Source organism: Hemiscyllium ocellatum, chromosome 12, assembly GCF_020745735.1.
Source record: "Hemiscyllium ocellatum isolate sHemOce1 chromosome 12, sHemOce1.pat.X.cur, whole genome shotgun sequence".
NCBI classification, from domain to species: Eukaryota; Metazoa; Chordata; class Chondrichthyes; order Orectolobiformes; family Hemiscylliidae; genus Hemiscyllium; species Hemiscyllium ocellatum.
Window position 1 is genome coordinate 74,985,556 of NC_083412.1, and position 22,066 is coordinate 75,007,621.

At 39.4% G+C, this 22,066-nt stretch overlaps 1 protein-coding gene across 2 annotated transcripts in view; it reads left to right on the forward strand.

Annotated features, from left to right (window-relative positions):
- The window catches only part of epha3 (eph receptor A3), a 241,809-nt gene that overhangs the window by 169,058 nt on the left and 50,685 nt on the right, over nucleotides 1–22,066 (forward strand). The window contains exons 6-9 of one of the 2 annotated variants that reach the window (XM_060833715.1): nucleotides 7,473–7,597; nucleotides 16,121–16,283; nucleotides 16,660–16,762; nucleotides 21,137–21,204. In XM_060833715.1, the coding sequence (XP_060689698.1) occupies nucleotides 7,473–7,597; nucleotides 16,121–16,283; nucleotides 16,660–16,762; nucleotides 21,137–21,204 (459 nt within the window). The remainder of the gene's footprint in view (nucleotides 1–7,472; nucleotides 7,598–16,120; nucleotides 16,284–16,659; nucleotides 16,763–21,136; nucleotides 21,205–22,066) is intronic. The other variant, XM_060833716.1, reaches the window with a different exon arrangement.

Consider the following 22,066-nt stretch of genomic DNA (forward strand, 5'->3'; position numbering starts at 1 on the left):
CTCCATGAAAACTACCATCCTACCCACTTCCCACCTAAAACCATAGGGGCTTTTGTGGGGATGTCACTGATATTTCTGAGATTTTCTTCACTAATTGAATTCTGAGGATCCTCCATTAGAATTTTGAGCAGGTTAATTGGAGGTTTTTTTTATGTTGGATCTGCGCCAGAAAGAGAGGTTCCAATGCTGACCAGACAACTCAGGCCAATGCACTATCATGAATAGGAGATGCACAGTGGAGAGAAATGGGGCATTTTCACATTGGCAGGCTGTGGCTGGTTTGTGGATGTTACGCAGCTGGTCGGGATTACCAGCTATGAAAAGGACAAAAGCAGACTACCTAAAGGTTTGAACATTTTGGGTTGAATCCTCATATCAGTAAGAATGGGAGAAGCAGAACTTTCATTCAAAAGGAATTCTGTGTGTGATAATATTTAGTCAATTAACAATGCACACTCAAGGGGCATGGCCAATTGTGCAACAGAACAGGAAAGGAGTTAGTTCATGATGCTTGAAGATCCAAATGCCATATTGGATGGCAGGTATCTATCTCCTGCAAGCCAGCAGTTTTCTCTGTGAGAGGAGGGTTCAGAATATGAACTGCTTCCACCAACTCTCCTCCCACTGCACCAACATCCTGGGAGATGCATGCTCAACTCTTCTTTCCACCAGCTCATCAACTCCCTGATATTTCAAAAACCCACTTATCTCCTTTTTGAATATTTACAGTGATCTACAATGCTCTTCCTTTTCACTTTAAACTGCAGAAGTATAATTTTACCTGATCAAGTAAGAAGGGATTATTACAGGATTATGTTGTGAAAGAAATAGATATATACATTCTACAAACATTTCCCGATAGTCATAGAAGCTCAACCTGATCAGTTTTCTTATGATATTGTTTTATTATTCCAAAGCAGTAAGTAATACTTTTATTATAAGGGATCATGCTGACTACATTGAAGATGGTTTGTTAATTTTTGATTCCAGTGTATGGAAGAATTCCAGACATTTTTCACAGTAAACACAGCTAACAAACACAACTCACGCATAGAAATAATTCACAACATCATTATAACAATGTTCCATTTTAAATCGTATTTAGAATTGTTTGAATGGTGAAATTTGCAGTGATTTTAATTTTAACATTGAATTGTTTTGTTTTACCAAATCTTGCTTATTCCAGTCAGTAGTATGCAAATAATATATTAAACTATTTGCCTGATGGACTATGTACTGATACATCCTGTTCCATGACATTGCATACTTCTAAACTGTACCTGATGATCAAGCATTAAATTAATTTGCAGGACTTGCTAGTACATTGAAAATATGTTCCTGCCACTGGCTACCAAGCACCATGATGTGGCAACAACTTCATTCCCAACTTTTGTCCTGGTCCTGGGAGCTTCTCTGGGCTCTACAGCTAGAGTAAATGATCAACAGTGTGGTCAGTGAAGGATCATGTGGGTGGTAGTAAAAGTGGAAAAGCAGAATATTGTTTAAACGCATTCAACTTGTCAATACAGAAATTCTGAAGGACCAGCATTTGCCCATGTAATTGGAACGCAGTTTCATGCAGATACCGCACATTGCTCTACAAAGCAGTCAGCACAAAAGGGATGAGCCAGATGGTGTGCTCTGTGGGCTGAAGTCACGTTGTATTAAATATGAATCAGAAAACAGGATATTGCAGATGTTGGAAATCTGAAATGTAAACAAACGCTGCTGGCAATACTCGGCATGTCAGGCAGCATCTATGCAGAGAGAACCAGCATTAAATTCTCAAGTTAACATCCTCCCATGCTTGGACTGCTGAACATACTCAGCATTTTCTCATTTTATTTTGTATTATGTCCCGTCCTCTTTACAGGGTCATAAAGCTCTTTATTGATAACGTAAGAAGGAAAACGACCTTTTGATGTACATTTTAACCCTTTCATTACAAAGATCACAAATTTCAACCACTTTAAAATAAACCAGCAAGTTGTTGTAATAATGTATACATATACAGGATCAAGGTTGGTATGAGTAGCCTTTCCTATTCTTGATGTTTCTTTGTGTTTTCAAATAAAGGTATTTTCTTTTAATCTAAATGGGGTGCATATTAAATACTTTAAATGTAGAGTTTACAATTGAAATTTGAGGTTCTGGTAGCCTGAAAACCAAAAGGTACATCAAGTATTGAAGATTTCGGCTCCTATCTTCTGCTTCCTCACCAAATGTAATGATGGAGCTGAGATTTTTGGAAACCCAGACTCCTAAGTTTAAAAAAAACTTTATTTCTATGTGCCAGAGTGAGATATACCACATCCTGAAAAGGGGGATATGTTCTAAAAACAAACATCATTACTGATGTTTTAACATCTTCATAGAGGGCTTGTTAGCTTGACAAATAAAAACTAACATATGTTACAGTTTATTTATATTAGAAGTATGCAATGTAGAAATATCTGTCATGGAACAGGATGTATCGGTACATAGTCCATCAGTCAAATAGTTGAATATATTTGTTGCATGCTACTGACTAGAATAAGCAAGATTTGATAAAATAAAACAATTCAATGTTAAAATTCAAACCACTGCAACTTCACCATTCAAACAATTCCAAATACAATTTAAAATGGAACATTGTTGTAGCGATGTTGTGAATTATTTCTGAGCGAGTTGTGTTTGTTTGCTGCGTTTACTGTGAAAAATATCTGGAGTTCTGCCATACACTGGAATCAAGAATTTAAAAAACTACCTTCAATGTAGTCAGCATGATCCCTTACAATAAAATTATTACTACTTACTTACTTTGGAATAATACAACAACTTCATAAGAAAACTGATCATATTGAGAAGTATATCTTTTCTCAATTGCTTTCATGACTATCATGAAAAGTTTGTAGAATGTATACATCTAGTTCTTCCACAACATAATCCTGTCTTACTTTTGAAGACTGAGCACAGCAGACTAGTAGAAACTTTACCAATTAAACCTACATCCCATTTTGGATTGGTCAATGTTGTGAATATGATAATATTTTCCTGGTCTTTTGAAGTAACCTCTCAACCGTATCAATCCATTACAAGCAACTTGCATGCAAAGTCAGAACTATTATTCTTCTAGGATTAGCCATTTAGTATGCACTCAATGTTTTCAACTTTTCAGTAATTCTTCCACAAAGAACTTTTGTCTGATGCTTTCCACATTTATTGATGTTTAAGTTTTGTCACGGTCCAGTGACTAAAACATTGTCTTCTTCTAGATGTGATGTTCAACAATTATGCCATGTGGATCTGTTTATCTCCATTTTGCTATTAAATTAGTAATTAGTGGAAAAGAAAAGCTATGTTAATGGGCTATGGCTTGAACAAATATGCTACAAATCTCTGAAACCTCTGTTCAGGATTAGCAACTCATTTCATGCTATGTTTGCAGTGACCTAAATGGGCTTCATGTGTAAATCATCTATTTATTGTGGAAGTTTAAGGTTGAAGTGGGTGGTGAAGAGATGCTGGTAGCTATGGTATCATGTGAGGCTTATTTAGAAAATCCCTGTGCCCAGTTTTAGAGTCTTCAAAATTCCAAACGCCACTGCAAATTTCCTTATTCTCAGTTTAGTTTGGGGCAAGATTCCAACTCCAGGTGCCACATAGCCAACTGCAAAGTAATATTTTCAGCAATCTGTCTCAAGTTCTCGGTTCCCATTCTGCCTGAGGAAAACACATGCATTAATCAGATTCTATAACTGCTACAAGCTGACAATTCAGCCACATCTGTTTTGTCTCAAAGTTACATGCACTGTAAAATGTGCACGTATATTCATTGTAACAAGACCTGAGAAGAAGGCTAGTTGTGCTGGTGATGGAAGTAGCATTATTTATTGGTCTGATATCAGAAATGAAAATGACAGCAATAGGAAACATGTAAATTCTTGTGCAAAATGGACTAATTTGAAGTATCTGACATTCTTACAGTTTATATAATGCCTATTTGGAGTCTTTCAGGCCTTCAAACTCAAGATAGATGTGAGTGTAACGTTAATCTGTGGTACTGACTCTGAGGTAACTTGATTGGGATTTCCTAGTGTAAGCAAGTTAATTATCAACAGCCTGAAGGTATCTCTGCAAAGAGATGCCTGTGTTACTACCTTGTTTCCTGTATTGACAGTGACTAAGTTACTATTTATTCTAAAAGCAGGGCAAACAAACAATTCTCTGCATACTTGCTCTGTATTGATGAAGCTGTAATGGAGCTGATCTGTGCAAAGTCAGTTCTAATTAGATGAATATTTCTGTTTGGTCAAAGGAAATTACAAAGCCAAGCTATTTTCTCAATGCTTGCTTCTTGTCCATGGTGACCGACAGCACTGGATTTTATACATTTGAAGGAAGGAGTAGCCAGAATCAAACAGGTGGTCCACCGATCTGCTATGTGCCTACTCCACTTACCTCTTGTCTCAGTGTAGTTCCTGGCCATCTGAGGAACAGAACATTTGCAAACCAAACTCCAAGCTCATGGTCTACAGGGTATAGTGTTACCTGCTCTCTTGTATGATCTGAGGTATGGACAATGTACAACAAACAGTTCAAATCCTTGGAGAAATAAAATAGTGGTGTCTCTGCAAATCAATGGCAGGTCAGGCACTCCATGTTAGTGTCCTCCCTTGCACCCACGTTCTGAATATTGAAGCGCTGGTGCCAAAAATAAACAATGCTGGAAAACTCAGCAGGTCTGGCAGCATCTGTGGAGAGAAGCCAGAGTTAACGTTTCAGATTGAATGACCCTTCCTCAGTTTTGAGGACCCTTCCTCATTCGACCTGCTGAGCTTTTCCAGCAATTTATACTTTTGTCTCAGATTTACAAGATCCGCAGTTCTTTCAGTTTTTATTGAAGCTCTGGTTACTGTCCATGAGCTGCCTTGGGTGGGCCACATTTTCTGCATGCTGGAAACAAGACTCCCAAAATAAGCTCAACTCTCAACTCCATCGCGGTAAGCGTTTACCAGAAGGGAAGAGGAAATGCTACGAGGATATTCTCAAAGCCTCCCTGAGGAATACAACGATTCCATCAACAAATGGTCAAAATCACCCAAACTGCAGAAAAAACTTCCATGAAGGTGCGTCATCTCAAGCAGCTCCAACAAGCCAAACTCAAACAGTGGAAAGACCATGCTAAAGACTGTCCTGCAATTTGGTGTGCTGATTGGTATTGGACTAGTTTGTCACCTTAGTTTACACAACTCCAGAGTAGAAGAAAGCTATCCTTGGTTCTGAGTGGCTGTCTATAAGAAGAGAAATCTAAAGAGATTAACTCATTGAGTTGAGGGAGATGAACTAGTTATCATAATCCATGTCAGAACCAAAGATATTGAAAATAACACATCCTGCTTTGCAAGTACTAGGAACTATCAAGAAAAATTGGAGATGTGGGAGCACTATGCTTAGAAAAAACAAGACTAAGGAAATAAATCTTTAATGTTATGAGGTATTGGGCACATGTAGAGGAACTTGCGTATGAGTCCAACAATAAGGTGCATAAGATATGTATACAGACCAGTTTTGGAAGAATTTCTTTATACAACACAATGATTTGGAGATGCTGGTATTGGACTGGGGTGGACAAAGTTAAAAATCACACAACATTAAGTTAAAGTCCAACAAGTTTATTTGAAAGCACTAGCTTTCGAATCGCTGCTCCTTCTTCAGGTGGTGAAGGAACAGTGCTCTGAAAGCTAGTGCTTCCAAATAAATCTGTTGGACTATAACCTAGTGTTGTGTGAATTTTAACTTTATAAGTGTGGTCTTAAGATGGAACTCTCTGCCTTTTGGAATGTTTGAAGGAAATAGCATTGATGAATTTTTGGGGAGGTTTAATGCACACTTGGGTGACAAAGCAACCTTGGATGAAAAGAGATAAGTAAAGTGGAGGGTGGCTTGCATGGAGTATTAGCACCAATAGGATCTATTGGGTCCAATGTTCAGATGTTATAGACTCTGTCACTCTAAGTAATGGTTGGAAAATGGTGTGCAGTATGTACTAGTATTTGTGATATGTGCTACCAGTGGGTAAGACATTCCACTCGATGGACAACACTGGAAGATTGGTGGGTCATCTAAGTTCTAAGAAAAGTTTTATATACTGCATTAGAAATGTTTGTCTTTTGCTTCCATTGGTTGCTCACTGGGGAAATGCACTGCATGTTGTATACTGATCCATCCAGGTCTGGCTAGTCTCAGATTTGGTCCCTGGTATTTTTTCACTTAGCTGATGTTAGTCATTTCAGCAGTGGGAGTAATCAAAATGACTTTGTGTTCCCAGACTAAGGAAGGGAAGAAAACAATCAAAGTTTGTGCAGTTGATCAGCATCCAGCAATTTGTCCATATGAAGTGTGAATTTTGGATGAACAAATGTTTGGGCCCCATACTTGATCAGATTGCAGTGGTCACAAAGGAAGAGCATTTAATTGAAGCAAGCTTTCTTATAGCAGAAAGCTGTTGATTTTCAGGAAACTAGAAGCCTCCTGTGGAAGAAAGATACAGGTGAAAGTTCTGAGAAATTGTTGCAAAAATGATTCAAGGGTTGATGTAGCATCTGCTGAAATTTAAACCAAGCATTTCCTCTAACACTAAAGACTGTAGCTGCTTATTGGGCTTGCCCATTGACCCCTTCAGAATAAGAAACACTTAACATACTTATGATTTAAACACATTTTTTACTACAATGTTGTGAGTGCATGGATAAAGGTTAGCTATTGGGCAGACTGTCATTTGTGAGACAGGTCTGATGTTGGCAAAGCTTTACATTGGCATATGCAATGTTTGTGAGTTTCATGATCAAATGCACGCCAGTTGTTTGGTTAAGGATTCTGACAGATTGCTCACAGTAGTGGTATTCTCCACTTGAAGGAGCTTAAATATTGTGAAATTTAGTCTAATCTTTTGTTAAGGTCATCATTTTCAAGTATGTTCAGAGTCAATGTTTCCAGCTGCCTAGTCTTGCCACAAGAACGGTGTTAATTAGAAACTGCTTTGGATACAAACATTGGCACAGGGTTATGCAGTGTGCACTAGTATTTGTGATATGTGCTGCCAGTGGGTAATACATTCCACTGAGTGGACAACACTGGAAGATTGGTAGGTCACCTAAGTTCTAAGAAAAGTTAAATATATATATATTATATGTAATTAATCCTACATCAGAAATACTTGCCTTGTGTTTCCATTGGTTGCTCATTGGGGAAATGCACTGCATGTTATGTACTGATCCATCCAAGTCTGGCTTGTCTCAGGTTTGGTCCCTGGTATTTTTTCACTTAGCTGATGTCAGCCATTTCAGCAGTGGGAATAATCAAAACGACTTTGTGTTCCCAGACTAAGGAAGGGGAAAAAGCAATCAAAGTTTGTGCAGTTGATCATTATCCAGCAATTCGCCCATACGAAGTGTGAATTGTTCTTTTCATTCTATTTTGCTCTTTCTCAGCTCCATCCCTTGTCACTGTTGTTAAGAAGGAGCGGACATCCCGAAACAGCATTTCTTTATCTTGGCAGGAGCCAGAACATCCAAACGGAATCATATTGGACTACGAGGTCAAATTCTACGAGAAGGTGGGAAAATACATTTAAAAATTGATAAAATGATTAGCAGCTAAACAAAAACATTGTAAACATTTGGAAATTATCTCTCGATATTTCAAAGAGTATCCATTTGTTCAAGAGTTCCTGTGACTAAGTTACCTAATATACACAAATCTTTTTTAAAGCCAGAGCTGTAAGTTTATACCTCATATATCAATGTGCATCTCAAAACCATCAAATTTTGTTGCTTTCATAATGGAGGAATTTTTGATAAAGGAGATTCTGCATTATTATAACTAGACAGTAATTATCATGGGTGGTGCAGCGGCTCAGTGATAAGCACTGCAGCCTCAGCACCAGAGACTTGGATTTGATTCTACCTTCAGCTGACTGCGTGGAGTTTGCACATTCTCCCCGTGTCTGCGTGTGTTTTCTCTGGGTGCTCTGGTTTCACCCCACAATCCAATGATGTGCAGGTCAGGTGAATTGGCCATGCAAAATTGTGCATAGTGTTCAGGGATGTGTAGGTTAGGTGTGTTAGTCAGGGGTAAATATAGGATACTTGGGTTGGGGAATGGGTTTGGTTGGTTAATCTTCAGAGAGTTGGTATGGACCTGTTGGGCCAAAGGGCCTGTTTCCACACTGTAGGGATTCTATGGGAGTGACTGCACCACATTGCAGCAACTCAAGAAGGCACCTCACCACCATCTTCCCAAGGGCAGTTAGGGTTGGGAAATAATGCTGGTCTTGCATATTGTGCTGATATCCCATGAACAAGTAAAAAAAATTACTTAGCAATTATATTTAACTGCAATAAAACTCTATAAATATACAAGACACTACAGATGCTGAAAATCTGAAAAACAACAAGAATGCTGGGAATAATAATGGGTCAGGTAGCACTGAAGAGAAAAGAACTTTTTGTGTTTATATTGCATCATTACTGTCAGTAAAGTGCTCTGGGATATCAATGTACTTTTGAAGTGTAGTCTCTGATGTAGTATAAGAAAAACAGCAGCCAATTTTCACACAGTGAGCTCCCAAAAGCTGCAGTGTGAAAATGACCAGATAATCTGTTCTAATGTGGCTGCTTGTGGGATTAATAGTATCCAGAATAATGGGATGAATTCATTGTATTAATAGAGGAAAAAAACTTAGATTCAGCACCGCTTTCTTTCCTCTGATGTCCTGAACTTCTTCATCTTTTGCATCCAGCTGAGAGCAGATAAATCCTAGATGTAATGACTGAGAAATGTCAATCTAAAATGTCCCACGAGTGACAATCACTGCCGGATCGTGGCACCACCTCCAGGTGTTTTTATTTTGCATTACAACAGAGCCCTGCATTTCTGGCCTAGACTTCCAAATTGAGCCTCTTCGGAAAGATGAAGCATAACCATTTTTAGAGTTGGTGTTTTTAAGAGTCAACAACCTTTTTTTTGTAAGTGCTCAGGGCGCAGGGTAATCAGAAGTTCAGACTTTCCAGGAAATTCTGTGTTGTGATTGCACTGGGACTTTGGGGATAAGTCTGGTCACCAAGCAGTCAGACACTGTAAGATCTAGATCTTCATCTCTGACAGTGCTGCACTGAATCAATGGCCTAGATCTCTATACTCAACTCTCTGGAGTGGGACTTGGACCCATAACAGCCAATGATTCGAAGGAGAGCATGCTACCCATTGAGCCACAAATGTCAAACAAAATAAAAAGTTCAGGTAAATGACCATCAGACCTGAATAAATAAAAATGTGTTCTGCTTGGTGAACATTTGTCTGCCTTTTGCTCTTTGGAGGTACTGACAAACCAATTGGGTATATTTAATCTTATTGTTTTAAATCAGAATGCCATTTTTTCATTACCTTATTATAACTCAGCTCAATATATAGTGAAGGCTTTTTTGAATATATGATCTATAAAGAGAGAGTGATGTTATAAAATCTGCCACTCACTTTCTCTCAAGAAAATGTCTTAACAGGGGAAAAAGTATGCCATTTGAGTATATACATAAATTCATTTGTTCACTCGTTCTAAAGGAATCATAAAGCACTCATTTACCACAGTATTAAAAATTATGAACATAGAAGTAGGAGTCTCTCTCTCACACACACACTCTCCTAATTACTCACAAACTGACACAGACCCTCACTCTTACATAAACTCTCTCTCATACACACACATATAACCCCCACCCCCCCGCACTCACACCCACACACGTCCTCTCACAGGCTTATATCCCATCACACTCACACACATACTTTAGCAAGCTTACACATTCATTTACATACACTTTCTCACTTACACTCCCTCCCACATGCATGCACACTCACATACACACACTCACTCTGTCTCTCCTGCACGCACACACATCTAAGTTTATGGACAGAATCTATATTTGAACCAGTCTGAGTCAGGTTTTGGACGCAGTCAGACTTTAACCTCGCACCTTTAATATATTGTCTGAGCTGAAATGACACATTTTGTTAGAAAACCTGAGGTTATCTTGAGAAAGTGACTAAAAAGAAGTGCTGGGATTTACATATTAATGAACTGAAACTAGCAAAACCATTCTAAAAGATGAAAGACTTCACCTAAGTTTGTTTAATATATTGCAGCTGCATGACACTGTAACTTTTTGATATAAATTCTGTGTCCTGTGGTCCTGCTCCTGATGAAGCAGCAGCGCTACGAAACCTCATGCTTCCAAATCAACCTTTTGGACTATAACCTGGTGTTGTGTGATTTTTCACTTTGTCCACCCCAGTCCAACACCAGCATCTCCAAACCTTTGTTAGATAGTTTCAGGTAATCTGGCAGAGTCAACATGACTTTGTGAAGGGAAATTGTGCTTTAATTAATGTATGGGAATTCTGCAAGCAAGTAAAAGGTGCTATGCATTAAAAGTTACTGGTGGATGTAGCGTACTTAGAATTCCAGAAGGTATGCAAAAGTGCCACATCAAAGGTTATTGCAGACAACAAAAGTGGGTAGTGGGTAGCATATTGGCATGGATGGAAGATTGGCTGGTTAAGAGGAAGCAGAGAGTTGGCAAAAGTGTTTGTTTAGGTTGGCAGGATATAGCAAACAGTGTGCTGAAGTGCAACAGTACATTAATTACATAATTGACTTGGATGAAGGAACAGAAGATAGAGATACCAAACTTGCTGATGACACAAAGGTAGGTAGAAAAGTAAATTGTGAAGAGAACATAAGGAAGCTATGAAAAGGTATAGATTAGGTTAAGTGAGTGAGCAAAGATCTGGCAACAGAGCATAATGTGGGAAAATGCACAATTATCCATTTTGGCAGATAGATTAAAGAAGAAGAAGAGTATTATCTAAACGGTGAGAGATTGCACAGCTTTGAGATGCAGAGGGATCTGCTTGTCCTCATGCATGGATCACAACCGGCAGGTATGCAGATATAGCAAGTAATTAGGGAATAATAAAATATTATCATTGCGAGTGTAATGGAATGTAAAATTAAGGTGAATTGCTTTAATTGTTCACTGATGAGGTCACATCTGGAATGCAGAGCATTGGATATATTATTTCAGGAAGAATGCACTTGCATTGGAAGCAATTCCGAGAAGATTGACCAGACTCATACCTGGATTAAGGATTGCCTTATGAGGAAAAGTTGGGTGGGCTTATCTTCTATCCATTGCAGTTTAGGAAAGTAAGTGGTACCTTGAGTCATACATACTAGAGCCCGAGGGGCCTTGATGGGGTGGATGTGGAGAGGGTGAATCTACAAGTTGGGTGGCGGGGAGCTGTTTAAAAATCAGGGGTCGCTCATTTAAAACAAAGGTGAGTTGAATTTATTTTCTTAGAGTGTCATAAGACTTTGGAACTCTCTCTTCAAAGGCAGAGTATTTGAGTACTTTAGAAGCAGAATTGGATAGATTCTTGTTAAGAGGTTACACCCCGATGATTAGTGAAGAGGCTGAAGGGTCTGAATTGCCTGCTGCTTGTTTGTATGTTCATACATTGGTGGCTGATATCTTGCTGTTGTGACCCAAATGCCTTGGCAATGCATTTGGACAGTGAACTCTGGAAGAACTATAGAGGAACCTTGATTATCCGACATTTGATTATCCGAATATTGGATTGTCTGGCAAGATCGCAAGGTCCCAATGCTTGGCTAAACTATGTTATTCGGCATTCCATTATCCGGAATTCGATTAACCGACTGAAATACTCCCTGCCCATGTCCTTCGGATAATTGAAGTTCCTCTGTATACGAATAATCTCAGCTCTGTTTGGGGTAATTCCATCAGGTTCTGGCACAGGCATCCCTGTAATTACCAAATAATTCTTCCAGAGGTTTCTTGACATTCAACCTCAGTCAAACAGTTGTTTTACACATCTCAAATATTTTTCTAACAAACTTTATTTGAAGTCTTAATTATTTTGCCCCCACTTAAAGCATCTCATTATTTAATTCCTGGAGAGATCAGGACAATGCTTGACACTCAGTAAGCTGAAGCACATCTCGAAAGCAATCTGCCATTGTATTACTCACAGCATCTTTTCCCTTTCAGAATCAATTAATTATTTTTTCCAACACTGTTTCAGTGTTTTGTTTTCACTACCAATAACAGCAGCATCAAATTTCTCCCAAGATCAATGGGGCAACCCAAGATCCAAGATAGAAATGGCAAGAATTTCCAAACAAATTGCTTATGTTCATTAAAAACTAACAAACATGCCAGATTTCTGCAGATTCTGCAAGATTTGCAGAAGCTGCAAATTGTGATGTCTACGTTACATGCCAAGCAGTCACAATTAAGAGAACGCATATTTTGTTCTCATGTTTAACGGCATGGGAAGCCTACTGTGCATTCTCCTAAGATGAAATCTTACTGCTTGTTATTTCTGGAGACTAAAGTAAACCGTTACTATCTATACAAAGTGTTGTTCACAGAAGCTGCAAATTGTGATGTTTACATTACATGCCAAGCAGTCACAAAAGCTAAAATATATTACAAAATGTTGCAATTATCATATAGCGACTGCTTTCAGAACATTCCAAGATATATGAGGATATGTAGTTTCCACACAATTTGCACAGCAATTTTCATTTATATGGATCCTTCTCATGTCCTTGGGATAGCTGAAAATGCTTAATTACTGAAACGCTCACATCTTGTCATGTCGGAAAACGAAGAAACCCACAACCAACATATGGAGTAATACCAATTTATCATTTTTTCTTAAGAGAAAGTTTGGGCAGGACCTCATGCTCTTTTTAGAATAATGCTATGTCATTTTTAACACATTTACCCAATGGTCATATTAGGATTTAATATTTTCTGAAAGGACAACAGTGCTAACTACACAAGAATCTTTCTGTAAAGGTGTGACATACTAGCCGACATCACGTGTTTATCTTGGAGTACGTTCTCAATGAAACTAAACTGGTTCTATACTGTGTTTTGAACACATTTGTACAAATGTCAACGTTAGTGGCAATCCATTTGAAAATAACCTGATGTAAAGATTTTATCTGAAACCCGTTAGGAGTTTTTCTTTGATGGGGGTTGTTTTGCATTCACTCGGGTGAGGAATGTCTGTCTTAGGGAATGGATTTATGTTTTGTCTAAGGAAGGTGCATGATTCAAATAAAGCTCCTGACCGAACCTAGAATTGGCAGCAGAAAAATGTCCTTTTTTTTCCACAGCCTCTAATTGAATAGAACCTCCAGTACCTATTGCTGCCAGTGAGCATGGAGATTGCACCATTACTAATTTACCTTGCTAAAATGTTACTATTCCCTGTTAAGTTGAAAACTTATGAAATCATAGGAACTACTGCAAAGAATATGATGAATTGGCGCATACATGGGCCAGCTCTTATTTTTAAGGCAGAAGTTGATAGATTCTTTAGAGGCCCTTCGGCCCAATAAATCCATATCAACCCTCTGAAGAGCAACCCATCCAGACCCACTCCATATTTACCCCTGACTCTATGCACTTGACTCTATGGCCAATTTAGCATGGCCAATTCACCTAACCTGCACATCTTTGGATTATAGTAGGAAACCAGAGCACCCAGAGGAAACCTATGCAGGCACGGAGAGAATGTGCAAACTCCACACAGACAGTTGCCCAAGACAGGGATTGAACCCAGGTCCCCGGCGCTGTGAGGCAGCAGTGTTAACCCCCGAGTCACTGTGCTGCCCGAAAAGCCATTCCTGATGATCAATAGGATGAAAGTTTATTGGGGGAATTGCAGGAATGTAGAGCTGATGGGTAAATCAGATCAGTCGTGATGTTATTAAATGGTGGAACGAGATTGAAGGGCTGATTGGCCTCCTCTTGTTTGTTGTTAGTAAATTTGTTGTCGATCAGTTCAGCTGGCTGCATGTAAAGAAAGCAATGTATGCATGTACGCTATGTTTATTTATTATATATGACCTTTTACATCCTAGAACATCCAGAAATGTTTTTGAGTCTGTGAAATATTGCCAAAAAATGTATTCACACTCTAATGTAAGGGTCTGCACTATTATAATGTATTTCATTTTACTTAAGTCACTGCAAAGTCTCTCCTTGCTGGAGGAACAGCTCATTTTCCTTAAAACCTCTTCACCAGCTAATTACTGCTTCCAGGGCCTGAGATTTCCGTGAGGGAAGTCGACAGCAGCACCATATCCAGGTCCTGACCCTGTACCACGTCAGTCACTTGATGAGATTTTCAATGAAAAATGTCCTAATTAGCACTGAGGCCAGTTCATTGCCTAATTTGAGGCAATGGAGATGGTGAAGAAACTTAAAAGTACTTTTAGAGGATAATTTTAAAAGCCAAACATCAGCCTTTACTGGAATGGCTGCTGCCTCCAGAAATCAAACAGGGAGGACAGTGGAAGACCAGTTTTCCATTCAAACTCTCAAACACTTGGTTCACCTGTGTTCAAGGCACAGTTCTGATGAAGAGCCACTGGACATGAAATGTTAACTCTCCCACACATGCTGCCAGATGTGCTGAGTTTCACCAGCTATTTCTGTTTTTGGTTCAAGCCACTTGGTTTGAGTAGTGGCAACTCTGTGCAGGAGTACAGCTTGATTATCCATTTCTGTACAAGGGTTTTCATCAGTAACCTCAATTAATAATGGCTCCGTATGAATGTGTTCCAGATATCCTCTCTTTTCTTGTTACTAATGCTGAAAATTAAGTCTGTCTCCCCTTTCCAGCCTGGGACAAGTTTTTTCAAAATTTAGCAGCAAGTTAATTGGTGGCATGTTGATTGTCAATATCGCCTCTCTCCCTTTAGAAATTTCAGCGCTAGGGAGAGACATCGGAAAAATTGAAGTGCTGCTCAAAAGTGGCCTTTTCAGAGCCATACTTGTTTAACCTCACTCCCACAAGTAACTGAAATCCTGCACTCTGATTTTCACTTAAATGTTCAATTTTAATGTCAATAATATCACTCTTTTAAAAGGATAGTCAAACAAAGTAAAGAACAATAATACTTGTTCTACAGCACATCAAAGTTCATTTACCTTGTATATTAAATCCTTTTCAACTTTACCTGAGATGCAGGTGTTACTGGCAAGGTCAGTATTCCTTGCCTGACCCTAATAGCCCTTGAACTGTGTGGCTTGCTTGGACTGTTAAGAGTCAATCACATTGCTGTCAGGCTGGCTCACACGTGTTGACTAGACTGGGTAAGGATGACAGGTTTCCTTCTCCACAGGACATAGGTAAACCAGAAGAATGTTTAGGACAATCAGTTGCGGTCATCAGTAGCTTTGTATTCCAGATTAATTTTTTGAATTTAAATTCCACCCAGTTACCAAGGTGGAATTTGATCACTATTCCCAATGTATTTGTCTAGATGTCTGCCATGTCTGACATCACCATTACACTACTCTCTCACCTAACGACATTATCATCATGACATCTCACTGCATTTTGACTACATTCAAAATTTGGTATACTTTCCAAACCTCTTATTGCTTTGGTATACCTGACGACAGGGGTTTTACAATTGGCCTCAAAACCCACAAGGCATTCAAGAGAAAAATTCATCCAGGTGTCAAGTCTTAGATCATTGTTCACTCAGACCTGATGAAGTGCACATGCATGACCCTGGGTAAAGCTGGATCTACTGGGCCACATAATCGACTAACCCTCAGCCTGGCCATTGCATGAACCCCCCACCCCTACCCCTCTGCTTCCCTCCTTTCTTGTAAATCCCTCCTCAAACTCTGCAGCTTTCACAAATGTACCTTTGGCAAGAAATCCATTCTTTCTTATTGCACCTGTACCTTTCGTGAAATGCTTCAGAATGTTTTTCCCATGTTTAAAGTATCATATAAATCGTTCTCATCTTCAACATATGAGTCTCTAACGCATGAAGGTTAGCACTGGAAGTCCACCCTCACACATGGAAGTATTGTTGGGTATGGTTCATTTACTTTGACAATGGAGGAAGACAGAATGAAGTCCAATTTCAAGCATAATGTCCGGCTTTTGATGATGAAATGAATTGTGCCTCACAGAGAAAGTTACTTAAAAGGAAGAACTGAATCATCATAAATTTGTTTTAAAGCAGGAGCAGGAGACCAGTTACACTATCATGAGATCGAAGGGCACCAATGTCACCATCAATGGGCTGAAACCTGAGACCACTTACCTGTTTCAGATCAGAGCCCGGACCGCAGCTGGATATGGGATGCCCAGTCGCAAGTTTGAATTTGAGACCAGTCCAGACTGTAAGTGAAAGTTAGCTTTCTTGAAATTATCAGCACTTGAAGAGTTAAATGGTCTAGGAGGGAGAAGCAAGGTGACTGTAGATCTGTCAATTTAGTATCAGTTGCAACGACATTTCTGGAAAATATCAGCAGTAGGATTGGCTGTGCGCTTGCAAAGGTATGAGCTTAGGAAATGATTACCATGTTGTAATTTTATCACAGAGGTTCAGCCAATGGTTAATAATGTGCAATTAATGATATAATTTGAACTCCTTGATATGAAATGTACCCGGTCATTTTTTTTTCCAGCTGTTCGCTCATGCAGTGTTTGTTATATTTTCTGTTCTCCCTAAATGTTCTGTTCTGCCTAAAAGGTTTCTTTCTCTTTTTATTTCAGCTTTCTCCATCGCTGGTGAGAATAGCCAGGTTGTAATGATTGCCATATCAGCAGCTGTCGCTATCGTGCTCCTCACAGTCGTGATGTACATCATAATCGGGAGGTGAGTCGAACATTATATTCTCTGGTAAAATGACCATTGCTTAGGTACTTTTACTTAGCACCTATGAGAGGTGATTTGTCATTTTTGTGTATCAGACCAGATTCCCTCAGAATATTTTAAGAAGGTAGCCTACACCTCAACCTTTCTTATTTTTAAGGCAAATAGAAAATGTCTTGTTTCAAATGCAATGTGACTGGTCAAACTACTTGATGTTAAGCAAAGACACCACTTCTTTAAACACTATAGTTAAAATACAAATAAAAGGAATAAAAATTGAGAATAACTTAACTCTATTGGAAAACATGATGAAATCAGAGATGTAGTAACTATTACTAATTAGCTATTCCAATAAAGTAACATACCATAAACCCCTTTGCCAACACCCCTTGGCAAAATTCAGAAAAGATAGATTTGTCTCTCAGGTAATTCAGTAGCAGAGAGAAACCCTAGTTTCCAACTATAAACAGAGAGATAAAGATGACTTCTATCTCTTCAAGCCCACAACAGCAACTGCTTACAGCTAACCCTAAAACTAAAAAAAATAGAAAGCCTAGACTGTGAGAGCTGGCCCATGCCCAGCCAGGCTGCCTCTACTGTTCCAACTTTAAAAAAATGCTCAAGGCCTCAGAAGCTGTTTAGAGCTGAAAATGTGTTGCTGGAAAGGTGCAGCAGGTCTGGCAGCATCCAAAGAGCTCTTTGGATGCTGCCTGACCTGCTGCGCTTTTCCAGCAACACATTTTCAGCTCTGATCTCCAACATCTGCAGTCCTCACTTTCTCCTCAGAAACTGTTTACTCTAGTAGTTTTTGTAAAGTGCTTGATGCCTCTGCCTTACAACCTTGCTTAAAAAAAAGACAGGATAAAATAGTGTCTTAAAGCCACAGCATGGTCACACAATGGATTAAATAGTGAAGTTCATGAATCATGCTTCATTGTACATGATTTAATAACACGAATTGATATATTAATGGAAATAGTTATATTGGGTGGAATTTAACTGGAGCCTGAACAGTATGGGTAGATTTTGTGCAGAATTACACCAGAAGTCCAACAAGGTCTATCTTGATATTAGAAGCATGTCGTTGAGGCAACTTTATCAATAGGAAGTGCCGTGTTGCCTATTAAGGATGGTTATTCCTTAACGGGTTTATTAGTGGCACATGCCTTCCTCATTAACACACTGTTTCCTATCTTATTAAATATGCCGAACAAATTAGATACTGGGAATTCTTGACATGGAAATCAGTGTGGGTACCTGGCAAACTCAGCTCATCACTTGCTCTAAAAGACTTCCACTGTTAGACATTGGGCACCAACAACTCTGGGCACACTCGATGGGCAATAGCCACATGCACCCCACATCCATAGACATATGTTAGCCACTATTATTCCTCATGACATATCTCCTATCCACTTACAAAATGCATCTGAATGGCAGTGCTGCACCTTAGGCTGTAGTAGCATCTGTTATTCTAATGGATCAAGGGCAGCTTCTGATACCAGCCCGTGGACTAGATCAGGCTGCATTTCCAACCTGTTCACTTGCTGTCGCACATTCCAACTTGACCTGGGTGCTTACAGCATCCCTGCCTTGCATTTGTTGCCTTGCCTTTTTGCCCTTTGCCCACTCAGTCAGAGACACTATGCTCACAAGCCACGTCATTTAACACAGACACAAAGCCAGGAAATATGCCATAGTTGTCAGCAGTCCTCAAGTGAGTCAAGAGTCAGGATGTCCCAGCACAGTAAGTCAAAGGCAGCCTGTGATACCAGTGCAGAGGATTGTACATGGCGTAGTCAGCTACTTGGGGTGATCAGCATCAAGATCTTCTCCACATAAGGGATGAGGAGCTAAATGTGAAGAAGCTCACCACCCATCTTGACTTTTCTCTGCCTTATAGTGGACTCTTTTTCGCCTGGAATGAGAGAGAGGGAGGTTTTATGGGAGATGAAAATGGATGGAATAGCTATTTCCTTTTGGTGCAGTTGGGGAGGTGTCCAATGAGTAGTCAGCACAGGAAACATGCTGGGTTAGTGGTGCTGGGTGTTGGGATGGGTGATAGTAAGTAAGGGAAGATATTTCAGGAAATAGAGAGAGTGGTAGAACATCAGCCTTGGGTGGGATATGGGTACGGTAGCAGGAATGGAGTGAGTGTGATCTATTGGAGGGAAGATGGCTGCACCTACACTCGCAGAGTGGAGAAAGTGATTGACCTTCTTCCCACATTGTATTCCTCTGGATGACTGAGACAGTGCTCTCCCTGGTGAGGTCTGGAAGCGTGGCCTGTACTGCTGGTCCTGAGGGAATGAGGACATTCAGCATCTGCACCACCCTGCCTGGCAGAAGCTCCAGGTGGAGCAAAGTGGGTCATATATTATCCTGGTTTGCCAGGTTGAGGACAAATATCAGTAGTCCAGAGTGTGGTGGTGGAAAAGCACAGCAGGTCAGGCATCCTCTGAGGAGCAGGAGAATTGAAGTTTCGGGCATAAGCCCTTCATCAGCAATGAGTCCTCACTTTCTCCTCGACAAGTATCAGTAACCATGCAGTGAAGCTGCAGACACTCAGTTCTTGTACAGATGAACAGTGGCCTTTTATAGATGATGCTGGAGTTAGACATATTGGTCAGTTCAGAGATGTCCAGAAAAACTGCCTGGCAGGATGGGACTTGAATTGATGAGACTCTAGAGCAATTGGTCAAATACATGAAATTACATTGACATTGAACTTAATACGTTTTGATGATAGGACCCCCTTTTTCCTAAAATATATGATAATTATAGGCTGATTTTTATGGGAGAATGTACTGCCCCACTTCCCCAGCCCTGCAGAGATGTCAGTGCCAACCAATGTTTCATGAGACCACTGGCTACCAAAACATGCTTCATGTAGCGTTGAGTTTGGTGCGAGGTTAGATGGCTCTATCAATCTCAGCAATGTTAAAAATCACACAACGCTAAGTTATAGTTCAACAGGTTTATTCGGAATTACTAGCTTTCAGAGTGCTGCTCCTTTATCAGAATTAATAAATGTTGCTTGGATTGACTGACTGCAGATTTTGTGTTTTTCGAACAAAATAGAATATATCTGCAATTACAACTCTGCAAATGCAAACTCACTCCATAGACTTATATTTGTGCATGTGTGCATGTGAGGGAGAGAGAGTGAGTGTGGGAGAGAGTGTAAGTGCGCATGCGTGTGAGAGCATATGTTTGTGTGTGCGTGCTTCTCGGGGGTGCATATGTGTGTATCTGAGAGACTGTGTGTATATGAGAGAGGGTCTGCATGAGTGTGTGAGTGTATAAGAGTTTGTAGGAAGTGTGTGTGAGTGTACAGTGTAATGGAGTCACCTGTAGTGTGACATGAACACAAGGTCGTGAGTTGAGGCCATCCTCATGGGCACCAAACTTGGTTATTGCACTCTTATGTACTCACACACTCACACAGATCCTGTCTCATAAACACATTCTCTCTCAGACAGACAGACAGACACACACACACACACACACACACACACACACACTCACACACACACAGAGTCTCTCTCTCTCTCTCTCCCTCACATGCACACACACATGTAAGTTTATGGGTGAATTTGCATTTGCAGAATTGTAATTGTAGATACATTCTATTTTGTTCAAAAAAACACAATCTGCAGGCAGTCACTCCATGTAACATTTTATAAATTCCTACTAGAAATAGAACCAGTCTGACTCAAGACTGGGATACAGACAGACTCTAATCTAACAACTTTAAAGCTGAGATGTCATCTTTTGTTTTTACAAAATGTTAAGTTATCTTGAGAATGTGATTTGAAAGAAGTTCTGGGATTTACATTTTAATGAATCAAAACTTTCAATCCATTCTAAAAGATGAAAGACTTAACAGCAATCTAGGTTTGTTCAATATCTCTTAATCGTCACATGCATGACACTGTGATCATTTGCTATAAGTTCTGTGTCTTACAATCTTGCTTCACAGCTATCTGATAAAGAAGCAACACTTCAAATTTACTGCTTCCAATTAAACCTGTTGCTGTGTGATTTTTAACTTTGCCCATCCCAGTCCAACACTGACACCTCCACAACAATCTCAGCAATGGCAGAATTGAGAAGTAAGCACTGCTAGAACTGAAACTTTCTTTTCGAAATTGCAACTGTCAGGTGTCATTGTCCAACTGTCATCGTATTGGGACTGAGTTGAAGGGTGATGGATGAGATACTCATCATATTTCAGGTGCCCCCTACAACTGAAGCAAATGTGACAGGAGCTTAAAATTCAGTCCTATAAGGCAAAAGCTAGCTTTCAGTACAGTGGAACATGGAAATATTTGATTACTGTGAATATTTGATTTTTTCTTTTGCTCTTATTTGCAGATTCTGTGGTTATAATAAATCAAAACATATTTCTGATGACAAAAGAATCTATTACCCAAATAGCCACAGTAAGTATTGAACTGAAAGCACTAAGTTTAATGCTCAGTGAGTCAGGCAGCAGCTCACTTACCTCAACACTGTTAGTGGGATTTTGCTGTGCAAAAAAGATTTTGAAGTGTTTTCTCTATCGTAAAACATGCAAATCTGTGAAGTCTTTAAGGGACTTCCTGAAGATATAAAATGAGCTATATAGTGAATAAAGGAAAGTTCTTCTTTCTTTCCGAAAAAAGTTACATAAGCACAAGAAGGATTCAAAAACTGATATCTTGAAGACATAATACATGTATCATTCACTTTGATTATGTTCAGAATATTTGTTTCAGTACTCATTTACAATACTCTTTTGTTTAGCTTTACAAAGTGGTATAAGAGGGAATCCACATTGTATGTTCTCAGAGAGTTCATTTGCACTATTGTAAGTTTGAGTTTGAATTTCTCAGGAACTTTTCTACTATATTAGTGTTGTCTTTGAAATATTATCATCTCCTATTGTTTGCTGCTGCATACATGCAAATGTTTTCTTTTGCACAGACTTATACTACAGAAATGGTGCAGACAGGAATTAACCACATTCAATTCAATTAAGGCTTCCAATGGATTTGGAAGAAGAAGTCTATGAAGATGGAATAATTAAATGTTTTGTTAGTACTGTACCACAGTTAGTTTGGCAAAACTTGACTTTGTCTCAGATTCCAATCTAGCCCACTTGGTGGAACTGAGGGCAAAGTTATTTCTGACAACTCTTGTATACCCACCCACTTTTACTGTAAGGATTAGTCAATAGAACTTGCTTGGGTTGGGGCATGGTGTAGATGATGAGAGCGATGTTATTCGTCAGGTTACTTAGGTTCGAATCAGTGCTCAGACTCA